General features: G+C 47.4%; 1 protein-coding gene across 3 annotated transcripts in view; it reads left to right on the forward strand.

Moving 5' to 3' along the window:
• The window catches only part of Dlgap2 (DLG associated protein 2), a 688,019-nt gene that overhangs the window by 580,950 nt on the left and 90,365 nt on the right, over positions 1–16,704 (forward strand). For all 3 annotated transcript variants that reach the window (XM_075986263.1, XM_075986265.1, XM_075986266.1), the window contains one exon: positions 10,472–11,544. In XM_075986263.1, coding sequence (XP_075842378.1) covers positions 10,472–11,544 — 1,073 coding nt within the window. The remainder of the gene's footprint in view (positions 1–10,471; positions 11,545–16,704) is intronic.

Below are 16,704 nucleotides of genomic sequence, written 5' to 3' on the forward strand. Positions count from 1 at the left end.
GTGGTGCTAAAGGGGTTCACTGTTTACTACTACAGCTGTGAAACTTCCCTTTTACGTGGGACCTTTGGAAGTCTGAAGAGCAAGTCTACCTTAGGACAGGGTCGAGGATTCAAGCCTGTGACATAGTGTAGTTGTAGGTGGACTTTTCTTTCCCTCCCACCAGTTCCCAAATAACCGACACAGAAACTCAATATTAATTATAAAGGCTTAGCCAATAACTCAAGGTTATTTCTAACTAGTTCTTACAACTTAAAGTAGTCCATTTTTATTAATCTACAGTCTGCCATGTGGCGTTACCTCTCTTGTCTTGCACCTCCTGTTTCCTCTCCATGTCTCTCTGGCGACTCCTCTGACTCAGCCCTTCTTCCCAGTGTCCTTTAGTCTGTTTTTCCTGCCTAACTTTATCTTGTCCAGCTATTGGCCAGTCAGCTTCTTTATTAAGCCAATCACAGTGTAATTTAAACGATGTACAGAAGGATTTATTCTACAGCAGGAAGTTAATCGCTTTCTATTTTGCTTTGATTGGATGTAGATTGTTGAGGTATATTTCTATTATAGCTGGGAGAATAGCAAGATGTTTTCCACATCTTTTCAAACATGGCAGTTGCCTTCCGACACTGGCCACAATCACTGCTGCCCACTTTTAGTGACGAGCACAGTGTGCTGAGATGACACAGGGAAAGGATCTGATGCTGCTTCTGGGTGGGACCATGTTGTAACCAGTTGTAATTGTCAACTTGACACAGTATTTAATAGACCAGGAAGAGAATCTCAAGCAGGATCATCTAGATCAGATTGGCCTGTGTGCATAACTATGGCAGGTTGTCTCGATGACATTTATTAATGTGAGAAGATCCACTGTGGGTGGCACCTTCCCTAGGCAAGAGATTTTGGACTGTATAGAATGTTGAGCACAGATAAGTGTGCATCCATTCATTTCTCTCTGCTCTTTCTGTTGAGTTGCTGCCTTCACTTCTGTGCTACAGTGGACCAGAGCCTAGAATTATGAGCCGACACAGACCATGTATCCCAACACTCAGCCTTGTCATGGTATTTTATAACAGCAACAGAAATAAAACCAGAATTTGTGGCCTCTCCTAAGACTTCAGGAATTCCCAAACACAATCACAAGTGTCTAATAGAAATAGCATCCATCTTAAAAGCCGTACCCAAAGGGGTAACGCTGGATGTGTTCCCCAATTCATCCTCTATGTGATTAATTTGTCTGAGCCTCATCACACAAAACAAAATGTCCCAAGCTATCTATGTGACATCAGGTCACTGGCTTTTCTGTATGTTTCCTTCTTCATCTACAACACAAATTTATGCTGGCTGACCCAGGTTCAGCTTATTAGTTGGTTTGGTTATTTTTTTTAATACTAGTGACCCATTTGTTCCATTTAATCCAGTGTCACTCACTCAGTTACTACCAACAAAGGGTAACCCAGCATCACTGTCACTTGTGTGATAGGAAGTGTCAGTGTCCAGTCTAGGGTGGAAAGTATGTGAACTGGCCTGAACTTAGAGAAAGACAGACAGATATCAGTGAGCCTTAAGTCTGAGCCTATGGAAATTCCCAGGAATCCACAAGGATGACTCCAGCTAAGATACATAACAACAGTGGAGAGGTTGTCTGAACTGACCTTCCCATGTAATCAGATTGGTGACTACCCTGACTGTCATCATAGAGTCTTCATCCAGTAATTGATGGAACCAGATACCGAGATCCACAACCAAACACCAGGCCAAGCTCTCGGAGTCCAATCAAAGAGATGACGGAGGGAACATCTGAACGGGGGGGGGGGGGGCTCAAGATCATTACAGGGAAACCCAGAGACAACTGACATGAGCTCTTGGGAACTCAAGGACTCTAGAAAGACAGGTAGGGAATTTGCATGGGCTCGAACTAGGCCCTCTGCATCTGGGCAACAATTGTGTGGCTTTGTCTGTTGTGGGACCCCTGGCAGTGGGGCCAGAATTCATCCCTGGTGCATAAGATGGCTTTTTGGAGCTCATTCCCTATGGTGGGATGCCTTGCTTAGCCACGATGCAGCAGGGAGGAGCTTGATCCTGCCTCAACTTAATGTGCCATGCTTTGTTGACTTCCCATGGGAGGCCTTACCTTTCTGGGGTGTGGATGGGGGTGGGGGAGCAGAAGGGGAAAAGGGTGAACTGTGATTGGTATATAAAATGCATAATAATAATAATAATAAGTCTGAGTCTATGGTTTTAAATATTTTCAGAAGCATCCAGGAGACTGTGTGCAGTAAACATGAATTTCCGGGGAATTTTCTGAATAACATCAATGCTTTACCCATGAAAAGCATTGCCTCTCAAGAGGAGGGGCTCAGTGGCAGCCTGGCTATACTCCCGCTTACCTCCTCCCCTGTGTGTGACCTCTCTTGCATGCTGCTGCTCTGCGGAAGCCCTGCTTCCTCCCTGTGGCTCCTCACCTACAGGACACATTCCCAGACACCTGCCAGGTTCCTTCCCAAAGTCCTCTTGTCACATCTTGGTGGAGTGTAAGTGTATTCCAACAGGGAACTGTGAGCCTAGAACACTGTTAGCTCACAGCCTGGGCCTAGAGTGTGGGGATTAGGAAACAGTTCCCATGAGAGCCCAGAAACATGGATTAGGGAGCGCGTCAAGGAGAGATAGGTACTCCAGCCCTTGTCAGCACAAGGTTCTCTTGCCAGCAAAGCTAACAGCAGCATGGAGCATCAGAGACTGCAGAGTAAGAGCCATGCCAGGACTTCCGCACTCAGCCGGCGGCAGCAGTGCCATGCTGCCTGCTGCACCCTTATGCCATTTGCACAGCAAACATTTTCTTATTAAATTCATTTCATGTGCATGCGTGAACTGCACTCTTCCCTGTATCTTTGGATTCTGAGACCCCAGGATGATAGGGAAGTTGGGATTGGTCCACGGTGGGGCTTTGAAAGTGGGGTGATCGGTTTGTGTCTGAAAACTGCTAGGAATTGGCCCCCTGTTGCAAGATGCACCTTCAGGGTGGGGCCCAAAGGGCTAAACTTGCACCGGCTGTTGTGCTGTGAGCATGCAAGAGCAACAGATGCTTGGCTTGCACCGTGTGAAAATTTGGGCTCTTGGAGCAGACACTGTAAGTTCCAGTATAAAACCATGGCAATCGCAGGAAAATGCTAACCAACCACCCAGGAACTGGCATATGCTATGTCTATCTTTGTGTTTCTAGCCTGGTAAATATTTCGTAAATGATAATGCTGGGATAGCAACTTCTTCCTCTCTTTGTTCCGGTGTTTTCCTAGGACAAATTGAAAGGATCTGTTCTGAAAAATATCCTTCATTCCTATAGCTCTATAATATATTGGAGAGGTTGGAATCTGTTCACTTATTTGAAATTTATATCATCTTGGTGTCTATAAGACACCCTTTTTTTGTTTACTATTTCTTAAGAAAATGCTTTATTCCAATGCATGCCTGTGTGTGTGCATGCCTGTGTGTGCGTGTGTGCATGCCTGTGTGTGCGTGTGTGCATGGCTATGTGTGCGTGTGTGCATGCCTATGTGTGCGTGTGTGCATGCCTGTGTGTGTGAACATGGGTATGTATACATGTGGATGTACATGAATATGTATGTGCGTGCATAAGCATATGTGTGCAGGTCAAAGAGAGACCAGTTTCAGGCATCTTCCTGGATCCCTCTCCCTGTGGTTTTGAGACAAGGTCTCTCACTGAATGTGGAGCTTGGCAATTTGCTAGACTTGCTGACCATTGAGCACGAGGAATCTGCCTGTCTCTACCATGTCAGCACTGTGGTGACAGATGTTTGGTTTGTTGCCGTTATGTGGGTACTGGGGCTCTGAATTTAGGCCCTTGGCCCTTACACCTTTATTTCCATAGACACTTTAAACAGTAACAACAGTGTTGAGAAGCTTTCCTTCTTTGTATTGTCGTGTTCTCTAAGAGGACTCTCTTTGACTTTGAAACCATATTCTTTCTGGCCACATCTCTGGGCTTAGTGTGATTTTGTGTTTCTCTGTTCCCATTGACTATAGAAAAAGGAAGGCTGAGAGCTGCCTGCAAGTCTTGCCTGAGGTTCTGGAGCACAGCCCAACCTTCCTTCTCTTTCTCGTTATAAAAAGATTTCAGTATTTTACCTTACCTTCCCATTAACGTGTGTAACATCAGATTAAACTTCCTGGCCACGATGGCAGTGTATAAACAAGTAAGCAACACGAAATTGGCTCCTGATGCTATAGAAATGCTCTCTGCAAAGTGATTTGTTTCATTGAAGAGTGTTTTTTTCTTCTTTCTTTCTTTTTAAACATAGAGTAACTGTAATTGCCTTGCCAAAGGGTATGAACACTTTACAACATCTCAGATTTTTACCTCATTTATTTCCTAGGCCTCATTTATAAATGCCCTTAAGTAACAAGAGAGCCCTGCTCTGCCACACAGTGACCTCAGAACACGCTTTAATTCTCAATGTCTCTGTTTGACTCTAAGAAATATTTCAACTTCAGTTTATAGCCGATTTTTTTTTAAGTGGGTGGACTGGAAAGGATGTCTCGTGGCAGACCTCTCTGATGTCTACATTCAGATCCCTGCGAGAATCTTCAAGGCTTCTGTCTCCCTAACTGACTCTTTGTAGACTGGACCACAAGTCCCATTCAGACACTGTGGATGGCTTTTTATGTGTGGCGGGCTGTTATCTCCAGCCCCTCAGCCAGAGGAGCACCTACCATCCTCGGGTGCAGCGAGTGTGTGCCTCTCAACCTGTCCTCTACCCGAGTTATTTTCAGGTGGAGTGTTGGCATTCGCAGGCCCGACCTATGCATTTCCAAATGCGGTGCCCTCTCCCGAACAAGGTACCTGTGTTAGAACGCTTCAGGTCCAGTGAGGGGGCCCAGTGAGCAGAAACGCCTTCTGTACAACCCTGACTTCCCTGAGATCAATGGGGAAGTAGAGAACCAGTCCCTACAAGTTGCCCTCTGACCTCCGCACACACACTGTGGCGTGTGTGCACAAGTGTTTGTGTGTGTGTCTTGTGCCGCATGTGTGTACTGCATGCAGAGGGTGGTCAGCTGCCATACAGGTGTTGGTAATTGATCCCATTGCTTTGAACCACTGAGTCATCTCTGCAGTCACACTGTGGCACATGTGGACCTGCACACATACACACACACACACACACACACACACACACACACGATGCTAATAAATAAAATGAAAAAAATTAAAGTCACAAATAACAAAACTAAGATTAGGGCATGAATATACGCTAATGTCCTACAGTTATCTCAGTTTACTGAGAGAATATGTGGTTGCTAAGATGGAACTCTGTATTTCTCAACAGAAAGTTACCATCATCCCGTTACTTCCCAGATGAATAATGTTAGCGTCCATTCACACTGTTTACACCAAAGACTGTGGTGTGTGTGTGTCTGTTATAGTAAAGCTTAAATTTTAGGTTCTAAAAATAAGGAAGTCGGGGGATCACCACTTTGTGAGTTGTATTTCTGAATTCTATTTGCTTGTGAGACAACCTTCAAGGGCAGCTATCTTAGCGGAAGCCCTCTTTGACTGTTGGAGTCTGGAGCATGCATTCCAGGATCAACCCATTGCTGAAATGTGGATAATGCCCTAGCCCAAATAAACATTAAGAGAGAACGCTGGTGGATTAAAGTGAAGAAGCCTCTGATTTGTATTAAAAGGAATCCAGACAGGAGAAATAGTTTACAGAACAATTACCATTGCCTTTGTGACACTGATGTTCGTTCCATTTCTGGGTAGACTCATCTAGCGCAGAAAGTAAACCCTGGCCTTTGGGCCTCGAGAATAATGAGACGAGGTTTTACAGCAAACAGTAATTCTCCTCTATGCTTTGGAAGCCTTTGTTTTTTAATGTTACAGTGAGGCGTTGTTTAAAGGCTGTTTATTAAGCCCATAAATAAGATGTCATTTGGTAATTAAGTGCATTATATTGCAAATGTGCTCACGATTCCTCTCAGTAGAAAACACCAATGCAGTTTGGAGAGAGAGCTAAAAGGCTGGACACCTGAGCTCAGACTCTCTACTCCCAGGACTCACTTTGCGTTACCTGGAGACATCTAGGGACAGGTGTCTTTTTGTGTTGTGGTTTTGATGTATGGATCAATTGAGACTTTTGTTTCTAAAGATATTTGTATATCTGACAAATCATTGATGCTGCTGTTGAATCTGCTGATCAGAGAACCAAGAAGAATCACTCCTCTGTGTGTGTGTGTGTGTATGTGTATGAATTTGTATGTGTGTATATATGTGTGTGTGTATGTGTGTATATGTGTGTGTGCAAGCACATGGACATACTGATAATGAAAAGAGTTAATGAAACCCTAAATAGCAGCTTGAGGCTGTGGAGGAATAGATAGGATGGGTTGGGGTAAATTTGGGTTATTTTAGGGCATTCAACACATTACCCTTGACGTGAGTATCTCAGCCTTAAGCATGATGTTTAAGCATAGAGCTATGAATGGCACTTGCAAGGTACCATGTATGGGTGTTTCTGGCCAGGGCTGAGGAGAGGGTCACGTATGACAGTGGCAGCCCCTAGGAACACTCTTTCGAGAAATGTTGTGAAGAACAGCCCTAACCTTATTGCTCCCACCTGTTTCTGTCTACATATATGTATTCTTTGCTCTCCCCTTTTTCCTAAGTTACCACTTTCTTTCTCCTACATTTATCTCCATTCCAGTCAGGCACCTCCCCTGACACAGCTACATCAATCCCCTTACAAGTTCCCCTTGTAGGTGGTATCAGACAAGCTCAGTAGGACCTATGAAGGTAATATTAAAGGAAAGATGACCACAGCGTCTTTATGTGCTTTGTGTGGTCCTGATATGGTCTAAAGCATCTGCTAAGTTTGTTTATCTGTTGTTTATACTAACCCTGGAGGTGCCTATGCGGACTACCTGCATTTTACTTGTGGAAGGGGGACATTTCTAACCAAGCGAGGTACAGGACTCCTCGTATTTCTTCCTATTTGGTAATCTTCACCATGGGAGTAGGGGACGTACCTCTCCTCTTTTTCTTTAAAATTTAGGTTTCTTAGATTTCTTTCGTGTGTGTGTGTGTGTGTGTGTGTGTGTAGGCCAGGGGCCAACATTGGGTGTCTTTATCTACTGTGCTCCACCTTACTATTTGAAACAGGGTCTTTCCCTCAACCTAGCTCAGAGGGTCTGCCTGTCCCCACCCCCTGTTCTTGTCCCCTGCCCAGCATTGGGGCTACAGGCCAGTACAGCCACACCTAGCTGTGTGAATGGGTACAGGGGATCTGAACTCAGGTCCTCACACTTACACAGGTAGCACTTTGCCCACCCCATCTCTCCAGGTCCTAGGGAAACGTCTTTGACAGCTCCTTTGGGTGTGTGGTGACTTGTCTTCACGCCAGTACAACATGAGTGGACCACAAGGGTCACATAGCTGTTTCCTTCCGTGCTCTTTGATCTGCACTGGACTTTGTTCCCGTGTCTCCAGAGAGATAGGCTGATCCTGAGGAGTTAGGGGACAAGTCAACTGAGCAGGTGCTCCAGGGGAAACTGAGGAAGGTTGATGACATTAGCAGAAGGTGGGAGCAGCAGAGAAAGGGTTGGTGCTATGACCGTTACCGACCAACGCAACCTCACAATCGCCACTTCCAGATGACATTTCTGAGAAATGTTGGTAAGTTGACGAGTTGGTGGAAGAGCTTCCTGTCTTTACCTTCCATTCCCTCAACTTATGACAGGGTCAGCTGTGCCCTGGAGGAAGTCAGGCAGACGTCCCAGGGAAGTTCACAGCACACACCCAGGGCACAGAAATGTGATTTTCGTGAAACTGACAACAGACTTATAGATGAACCCATGCTCTCACCAGTCCTGCTACTGTAAGAAATTCATTTACGTTCTGTTTGCGATGTGCAGAAACACGGTGTGCTGTTGAATGACACCTCTAATTGCTGTTTTCTCTAATAACAAAATGCTGCTATGAATAGCTGGAGATTAGGCAGCTCAGATGATTCGTACACCCGGTGCTTGTTATCCTCATCTTCACAAAAAGAAAGACACAGCTCCTAAGACTTTATTACCTGTTACGTAGACTCCTGAAAACCTAGAGCATGTGTCCCCTCCCTAGGCTCTCCAGAGACGCTGTCACCCGCAGCCCCTCACCACCTCACTTGTTACTGGGAGAGTGATGGAAGGTGATGGGGGACTCCACGCCTCCACCAGGAGATGCAGATCCGTGCCATGGAAACGAGACGACGCTGCAGACATGTCAAATTTAATTATTCCCGCTAATTTTTATCTCTCACACAGTTCTTCGATGTGGCCCCATTTCTAGCATAGCTGTGGGGCTGAACATTGGGCTGAAATAGGACCTGTGATTGGAGCTCCGATGGGCTTGCTTTTAAGGTTAAAAGAGATTGGCACTGTATTAAATTACATGATAATAGAAAAATAAAGCAAAAGATAAAAGGACAGCAACGCTGGGGCGTGGTTAGGTCTGGGTTGTAGAGTGCCATCTTGCAACTTATCCACTAACTACCTGTTGGGTTTTTTTAAAAAACCTTCTTCTGGGTTATAGTAAGTGTGATGTTTTTTAACGGCTCCTACCTGAGACATCGGTGCTATTGCTGGGCCCTGGCTGGAAGAAGGAGGACCCTTAGAGGCACTTCAGCCATTCCAGTACCAAGGGGACACCTCAGGCCACCACCCAGGAAGCCTTCTTTGGACTCAGTTACCCCTGAGTCGGGGACCACTTGCCATGCAAAGAGAAGGCCTCTTTGTCCCCATTCCCAGTTCTGCAGCCGTCTGCTGGGGTTCTTCCAGGAACACTGGTGTCTGCTTTGATGGCAGCCCTTCATGTCCCAGTGCCTTAGACTTGACACTCAGGCCTTTGTCCTTGTCCCTCGTTTCTGTGTCTGAGCTGGTCGGGACAGTTGCACTCTGGAGCTGACGTGGGGGATTTTTATGCCTAGGCATTAGAGTGGCTACTTGGCCAAGTTCTTCCAGGCATTTCCATTTTTCCCCCAGCCATGAGGGGAGCAGCTGGGATGTACAAAGGAAGAACCACTTCCGCCTTCTCTCTCTTTGGGGTTCATGTGCCTGTGGTTAGGGCTCTGCCTAGGTAGGAATGATCAAGCTAGGATTTCCAGCTTCGGCGGTGTTGTGGCAGAAGAGCCAGTGGAGAGACAAGGGGCTAGCCATGGAGACAACGGATGTGGGCTGGGTACCAGGTGACAAAGTGAGGTCCAGTCTAAGACAGACACGTGAGAGTCCCCTTCCTGTCTGAGCATCAGCTTGTGGGGACAGGACATCCAGCAAAGTGGAGTTGACTGCCCCCACAAACACAGTCATCACAGAAAGAGAGGTTCCAGCCTGGGGGTCAGAAGGTGGAAAGAGCTCACAGTGACATTCTAGGAGTAGTAGGCAGCCCGCCATTGTAAGAGTGCACACTTTTCAGGCTCCTGAGTTCATGTAAGAAAGAGCCTGGGACAAAGATCAGTGAGGAAAACATGTAGGAAGAAGGCTTTTCATGGTGTTCAGGAAGACAGTCTGGGAGGTGGAATGTAGAGGTACCCAGTGGTCCCCAGCTGTGTCCCTTGTGCAGCAGAATCCAGGAGAAGAACCAAGGCCTGGTGAACTCCCTATCTGGCCTCTCTATCCGTGACCCTAAACTGTAGAGAGTTAGGGCTGAGAAACCTGCCTCCGCGGCCTATCTTTCTGGTAGCATATGGCATTAAACAATTATTTCATGATTAATTTATTAGTTCTAATACATTACTTCACTAGGCAGTGTTACTAATTAAACATCAGATGTTACTTTTCAAGTGTTTTAAGCTAACCCAAAATGTTCCGATATAATTGATCTACAGCTATATTGTGTGTGTGTGCGCATGCGTGCATGTATGTATGTGTGTATCTAAGTGTTGTATGGGTGCTTATTCATACATGGATATGAGTACACATATATATAAGGATATGCACATTGTGTAGTTGTCCAATAACAACACCAGGAGTGGTTCCTCAGGTGCCTTCAGTCATTTCTTTTTTGAGAAGTATCCCTCACGGGAACTGCTTGACCCTGCACATCCAAAGTTAGGGTTACAAGCACATGCCACTGTGCCCTGCTTTTGATGTGGATGTTAGGGTTTGAATACAGGTTCTTATGCATGCAAAACAGTTCACAGAGTAAGCGATCTTCTCAATCTGTGTTTTTTTTTAAGGTCTCATAGTCTGCCTGTTGAGAGCTCCCGTGCATCTACCGATGTTAGATACCTATTACTGTGGGTGTTCATGTAGGGAGACCAAAGTTTCTGCTCCATAGCAACCCCCAATCCTGAGGAGTCACCATAGTCCACACATGTGACTGTTGACTCGGTTCAGGAGCTGGCTCCTAGGAAAACGAGTCCTGTATCTCTGTCGCACCCCAGGGCTCCCAGACTGGCACTAAATCCCGTTTCTGCTCTGTCAACAGACCAACAATACTCATGGTCTCCCACGTCGCAGCACTTCAATGAGGAGAGGTATTCGCCCGCACCCAGGAACATGAAAGGGTTAACTGGAAGCCGGACCCAGCCTCAGCTGTGTGCGGGTCATACCTGCGGCCTGTCACCCCCTGATGACTGCGAGCACCCCCACGACCACATGCACCATGGGCCAGATGTGCGGCAGCCCTACCTTCTCAGCCCGGCTGAGAGCTGCCCCATGGACCACCACCGCTGCTCGCCCAGGAGCTCCGTCCACTCCGAGTGTATGATGATGCCTGTGATGCTGGGCGACCACGTGTCCAGTAGCACCTTCCCCAGGATGCACTACAGTTCACACTATGACACGAGGGATGATTGTGCCATGACCCACACGAACACAAAGGTAAATCGCATCCCCGCCAACCTTTTGGACCAGTTTGAAAAACAGCTACCCCTGCACCGGGATGGTTTCCACACACTGCAGTACCAGAGGGCCTCCGCTGCCACTGAGCAGCGGAATGAGAGCCCAGGCAGAATCCGGCATCTGGTCCACTCTGTCCAGAAGCTCTTCACCAAGTCTCATTCTTTGGAGGGATCATCCAAGAGCAACATCAATGGGACCAAGAGTGACAGTCGGGTGGATGACCACCACCACAGCCACCATTCTAAACACAGCAAAAGGAGTAAAAGCAAGGAGCGGAAGCCGGAGGGCAAGCACAAGTCTGGTATGAGCAGCTGGTGGAGTTCTGATGATAACCTGGACAGTGACAGCACATACCGGACACCCAGCGTGGCCAACCGCCACCACATGGACCACATCTCCCACTGCTACCCAGAGGCACTGCAGAGCCCCTTTGGGGACCTCTCACTAAAGACTTCCAAAAGCAACAGTGATGTTAAGTGCTCAGCCTGCGAAGGCTTGGCCCTGACGCCCGACACCAGGTACATGAAGCGTAGCTCTTGGTCCACCCTCACGGTGAGCCAGGCCAAGGAGGCCTACCGCAAGAGCTCCCTGAACTTGGACAAGCCCCTGGTCCACCCAGAGATCAAGCCTTCCCTGCGGCCATGCCACTACCTCCAGGTAAGGCTCAGGTGACTGTGACCTGGTGCAGGAGGTTTTAGCCACTATTGCCATTTGCCTTGTATCAATGCATAGGGTACAAAGTGAAGTCTGAAGGTGTGTTTGCCTTTTAGGGTTCCAAAGCAAGCTGGTGTGCTTGCTTTACCTACGTCTGGGTAGTAGCTAGAGCTCTCCAAGCCCAGAGACAGAAGGCAGACCTGGTGCTCCCTGTGACAATTGTGTTACTGAGACATAATGTTGCTACATCTTATTTGTGTGGTACAGTCATTTGGTACACGGTGCTGCAAGCGTTGCGATCCTCCACGTCAGTGACTTTTGTCGGAACTATACAGCTTTTCCCCCTAGTTATTCGGTATTAGAAATTATTGCAACCAGGAATCGCCCTGCTAAAATTCTTGGTTGTTTTTAGAGACTAAATCTCACATTTTAATATAGGCTGACCTTTCCCTCAGTATGCAAACCAAGCTGGCTTTGAACCCTCAGCAAAAGGCTGGTTGGGATTATAAGTGTGTTCTACCATGTCTGGCTTAACCTGCCATGACTTTTAAAGTTTTTATTATTAGCACATATTAATTATACAGAATAGTGGGTCTCATGACATTCTCCTACATGTAATACTTGGATAATACTTTCATCATGCTCACCCCCATTCTCTTGTTGCTAGTCATGTAATTCCTGAGTATATAATGCAAGGCTCAGTGTAGTCACCATGCTCTATAATCTCTTGGATGAACTCTTCTGATGTAACTGAAATCAGACATCTTTCTACAATCCCCCAGCCCCTCTTAACCACCCTTTACAGTCTGCTTCTGTGCACCCAGCTCTCGAGCTTCCCTGTGGGGAGCCTGTGTGGTGTGAAGTTTGTCTTTCTGAGTCCCGTTGGTTTCACTAAGTGTACCGCACTCCAGGTTGTCCCTGTTGTAAATGGCAGTGACTCCCCCTTAGGACTGAACAGCCTCCTATGCTGTGTGTGCATCCCTTTCCCGAGCCACTCACTCCCTGGAACACGCACATCAGGTTGATTTCCTATGCTGTCTTCTGTGAACAGGGCCACAATGTGACAGGAAATGGTTGTGGGTTGCATTTGGGCTGTCCCTTGAAACATCATTCCAATGTGACTATCCATCCCTTGGTGCCAGGGACTTAGCAAAACAACACAAATATCTTGAACACGTAGATGATGTGTTCATCACTGCCTTTGCGTGAAATCTGTTCTCTCACGTGACAACGACACATGTGGTGATGACAGGAAGTTGTGTCTGTGGTAAGGGTACCTGTCCCCAATGGTGTGGATGAGATGGATTCACCAAAGGCAAAAGCATATTACAGACAGTGCTGGCAGGATCCAGAGCACTGTGTCATGCTGCATTTTATATAGTTGCCCTCTCTGTCTCCTGATGGCTCGCTCACCAAGAATGACAGGGGAGGCCTGAGCCTCCAAAGACACCACCACTCCCAAGGAAGCCTCTTTAGCTCCTGCCAGCTGGTGGCACCATTAGCACAACCTCAGCGCTTCAGGTTTCCTCAAAGACGTATGTATTCAATATTCACAGATCTTGAATCCTACCCTCTAAGAACCAAAGCTTGGCCTGGTAGTGTGCTGGCTTAGAGATGCCCATGTGGATACTGAGTAATGGCGCTAAATGCCGGCTGAGTCATCAAGTGGCCAATTAACGAAACAGATGAACAACTGTGAATCCTGGGAGTCAGGTGGCAGAGGCTTCCAGCAGCGCCACCTCCTCCTGGTGTATCATCCAAGGCTCGCGGGCTCTGTTTTGAAAGGAGATGCTAACCAAATTGCTTGTATAGACAGAATTATTCAAAGAGACAAATTGGTAGTTAGATAAAGTATTATTTTTATAGCAGTGGAAAAGGGCTTAAATTCTGCTTGTCGTTGGCAAACCTTAGTGATATCCAGATGTGAAGTGTTCTCTCTGCTCATCTAAAGGAACACAGCAAGGGAAGTCGGGGCCCTCTGTGGTTTCATCACTCTTGGAAAAGCGAAAAACTGGTCCGCTTTTTCCCCCTTTGTGTCTAGGAACTCTGCTGCAGGGTTCCCTAAACACGAGGCAGTGCTGTAACTGTGGCATCTCACCCCACTCCAGCCCTGAGCTCTCAGCTCTGCACTTCACTCTCACCCCCTTTTCAGCCCCCAGATACCCGGGTCTACCATCCCTGGTATGGCACATGCTCTTCTCTGTCCTCTGGTCACCCTGTCCTGGGCGTCTGTTCACGGAGAATATCAATCGTTACCAGTGAGAGAGTGCGAGACCACTTTTACCATCCTCTCACCTCGAACTCTGTGACTCTTTGGTGGCTTTGCTTTCTCTACACCGCACCCTTCCCCTACCAGGTGAGGTAGAAAGGGGCCCTACAGACGATGTCATTGAAACGAATGATTCCATAATCTGTCTCTGAAAAATCAAGGCTGCAGGGCTGGGAAGACTGCTCCTTGGGCAAAGCACTTGCCGCAGAAATCGGATCTCTCACCAGAGTTCGGATCTCCAGCACCCATGTAAATGCCAGATGAGCATGGCAGACTGCTGGTGATCCAAGCATGGAGAAGACAGGGACCAGGGGTCCCCAAAGTTAGCAGGCTAGCCAGACTAGTCAAAAGAGCAAGTTCTGGGTTCAGTGGGGAGCCGCTCTCCAATGCATCATGTGTTGAGTACGTGAAGAAGGCACTGCCACCAAATTCTGGCCCCCTCATGCGTGTGCACACACGTGCAAGCGCACACACACAAAGACACAATCATGTGTGTGTGCATAACAAAGACGCACACTGAAAGATACAGGCATGTGCTTAGGTAAAACATCTATGTGAGCAGGCATGAAAAGCTATCAGACAGCAAGTCATTCTTCAGGTCTTCCCAAGGGCTCACTTCTCTCTAGTGGTTCCTGAGTTGGGAGCCACATGACAGGCTGCTGTCCTGTGCCAAATCTGTCGTTCGCACCTTGTAATCTGCACAGTGCCCTCTGCCTCTCTCTCTTCTCTCCTTCAGCCTTGGACTTCTTTTTAATTAAAATTCCTTGGTTTTGGAACCACTCTTTGTCCGACCAGTCTGGGTGTCATGCCAGATGTTTCTCTGGCCTCCAGCTGCCACAGGCCTGGAAGCTAGCCATCAGCTTCTGGACTTCCCTGCCCCAATGGCTTCTCACCGTTCATGTGTGTTGATTGCTCAGTATTGTAAGCAGTCATGTCTCATCCAGCCTCTCCAAGCCTCCAGCCTCCCTGCCAGTCCCTCCTCCATCTCCCCTGGATCTCCCTACCCCTTTGCCTATAGCTGTAGGTGGAGGCTGCTTGTTTGTTCCCTGCTGCCCAGACCTGAAATAATCACACACAAACTGTATTAATTAAAGCACTGCTCAGTTTATTAGCTCAGGATTCTTATTAACTAGCTCTTACATCTTAAATTAACCCATTTCTATTATTTTGTATTTTACCATGAGGTTTGTGGTTTATCTGTAAGGTTCCAGCTGGCGACTCCTGTCTTTCTCCTTTGGCAGCTACATGGCATCTCTTTGACTCCGCCTACTCTCTCTACATCTCTGTTCAGATTTTTTGCCTGGCTTTACTCTACTAATCCATTGGCTTCAGGCAGCTTTTTTATTAACCAATGGCAATAAAACATATTCACAGCATACAGAGGAGAATCCCACATCCTATAGCTAGACGCCAATTGGGAGCGTTGGCCAAACAGTCAGTGGCAGGTCCAGCTGTTATCTTACCAAAATGTAGTTTGCAAATGTGGACACTTCGTGTCCCTTCATAGTAGCATGCAAAAGCCAAGTAGCCTGGAATGGTGCAGGGAAGAGATGAGATGCCTGGAAGACAGCCCTAAAGTAAGGTTCCCCTAGTGCCACATAAAACTACAGCAGTACACAGCTGGAAGAGAGGACGACAGTCATAGAACCCTACCTACAAAGCCCAAACGGCCTCATGTCCTCCGTCAACCTCCATCAGTCCCTCATGGCTGACAGTAGCCTTGGCTGGGCCTTGCTAACCATGGCACCTGCGGGGGACCCAGACCTGTCTCCTCCCAGTGTTCATGTCAACAACCATGGTCTCAATAGTAAACCTGTAGGGGAGAGGTTTGAGGACCCTGGAAGGAAATTGTGGCTTCCACCAGGAGCCCCACCCCCACCCCCAAATACCTCATTTCCTGAGAGTCTTCCCTCACACACTGTTCTCCGTCCATTTTCACCTCTGAACAAAGTCCTTCTTCTCTTCCCAGCCGTCCTCTATCTGTCTCCTCATATCGCTTGTGGGAAGATTTATGAAATACACACATCTCCTCAGGCAGCGTTTGTCCCCGGACCCAGCTGAATGGATGTCTGGGTGCATTCAAAGGTATCCTCACAGGGCTGTCCTTCATGTGGTGGCACTAAACTTTCCCGTGGAAAGATCCCCGGTCTGGGCCTCACAAGCCCAGACTTCATTTCACAGCCAGCAATGGGAATTAAGGAAAAATTAAAGGAATGTGCCCACAGTACTTTGTGAGGACATGGTCTAAGAGACCCAGAAGTCTGTGCCCAGGGGCAGTGTTCTTTCTTTTTTATTTTTCACCCAAAACTAGAGATTTGCGGTTGAATAAAAGGACACCTTTCCGTCTCCACCTTTGGCTGATTCGGAACACATAGTTAGCATTCAAGGAAGACTTGTTTGTAAGTAGGTCAAAACACAGTCAATAGAACTGGCGGGGAATCCTGGCCCGAGTTCGTCTCTGAAAAGGCTTTTGTTCTTTCATTTTCTGCCTCAGCAGACAAACTGTCTTAAGGCCAAACTTGGAATAATATGGCAGGAGCGTGGGCCATGATCCACTGCATCCTGCTCAGGGGCCAAGCGGTTCCCTGTGTCCTGAGGAGGAGACACTAGCCTTGGAGGGTACCTGGTACCAGCCAAGGAGGTCACACTTGCTCTGCCCCCTGAAAAATGTTTTCTTCCCTCAACCGTTATGAACAACAAACCCCAGCATCTACCATGCCTTCCTCACCTCCCTCTTTGGCCTCTGTATTCTCTCTTACTTGGCTGCCTCCCCAAGTGTAGTCTGTAACCACAGTGACCCTGGTTTCTTTGACCCCTCCAAGTAAGGAAAAAAGCCCTTGGCGTTTCTGGTTTGCTGGGTTTGTAGCCAGGAACAGGTATGTTTTAGGCTTTTG

The sequence above is a fragment of the Microtus pennsylvanicus genome, chromosome 9 (assembly GCF_037038515.1).
Source record: "Microtus pennsylvanicus isolate mMicPen1 chromosome 9, mMicPen1.hap1, whole genome shotgun sequence".
Classification (NCBI taxonomy): Eukaryota; Metazoa; Chordata; class Mammalia; order Rodentia; family Cricetidae; genus Microtus; species Microtus pennsylvanicus.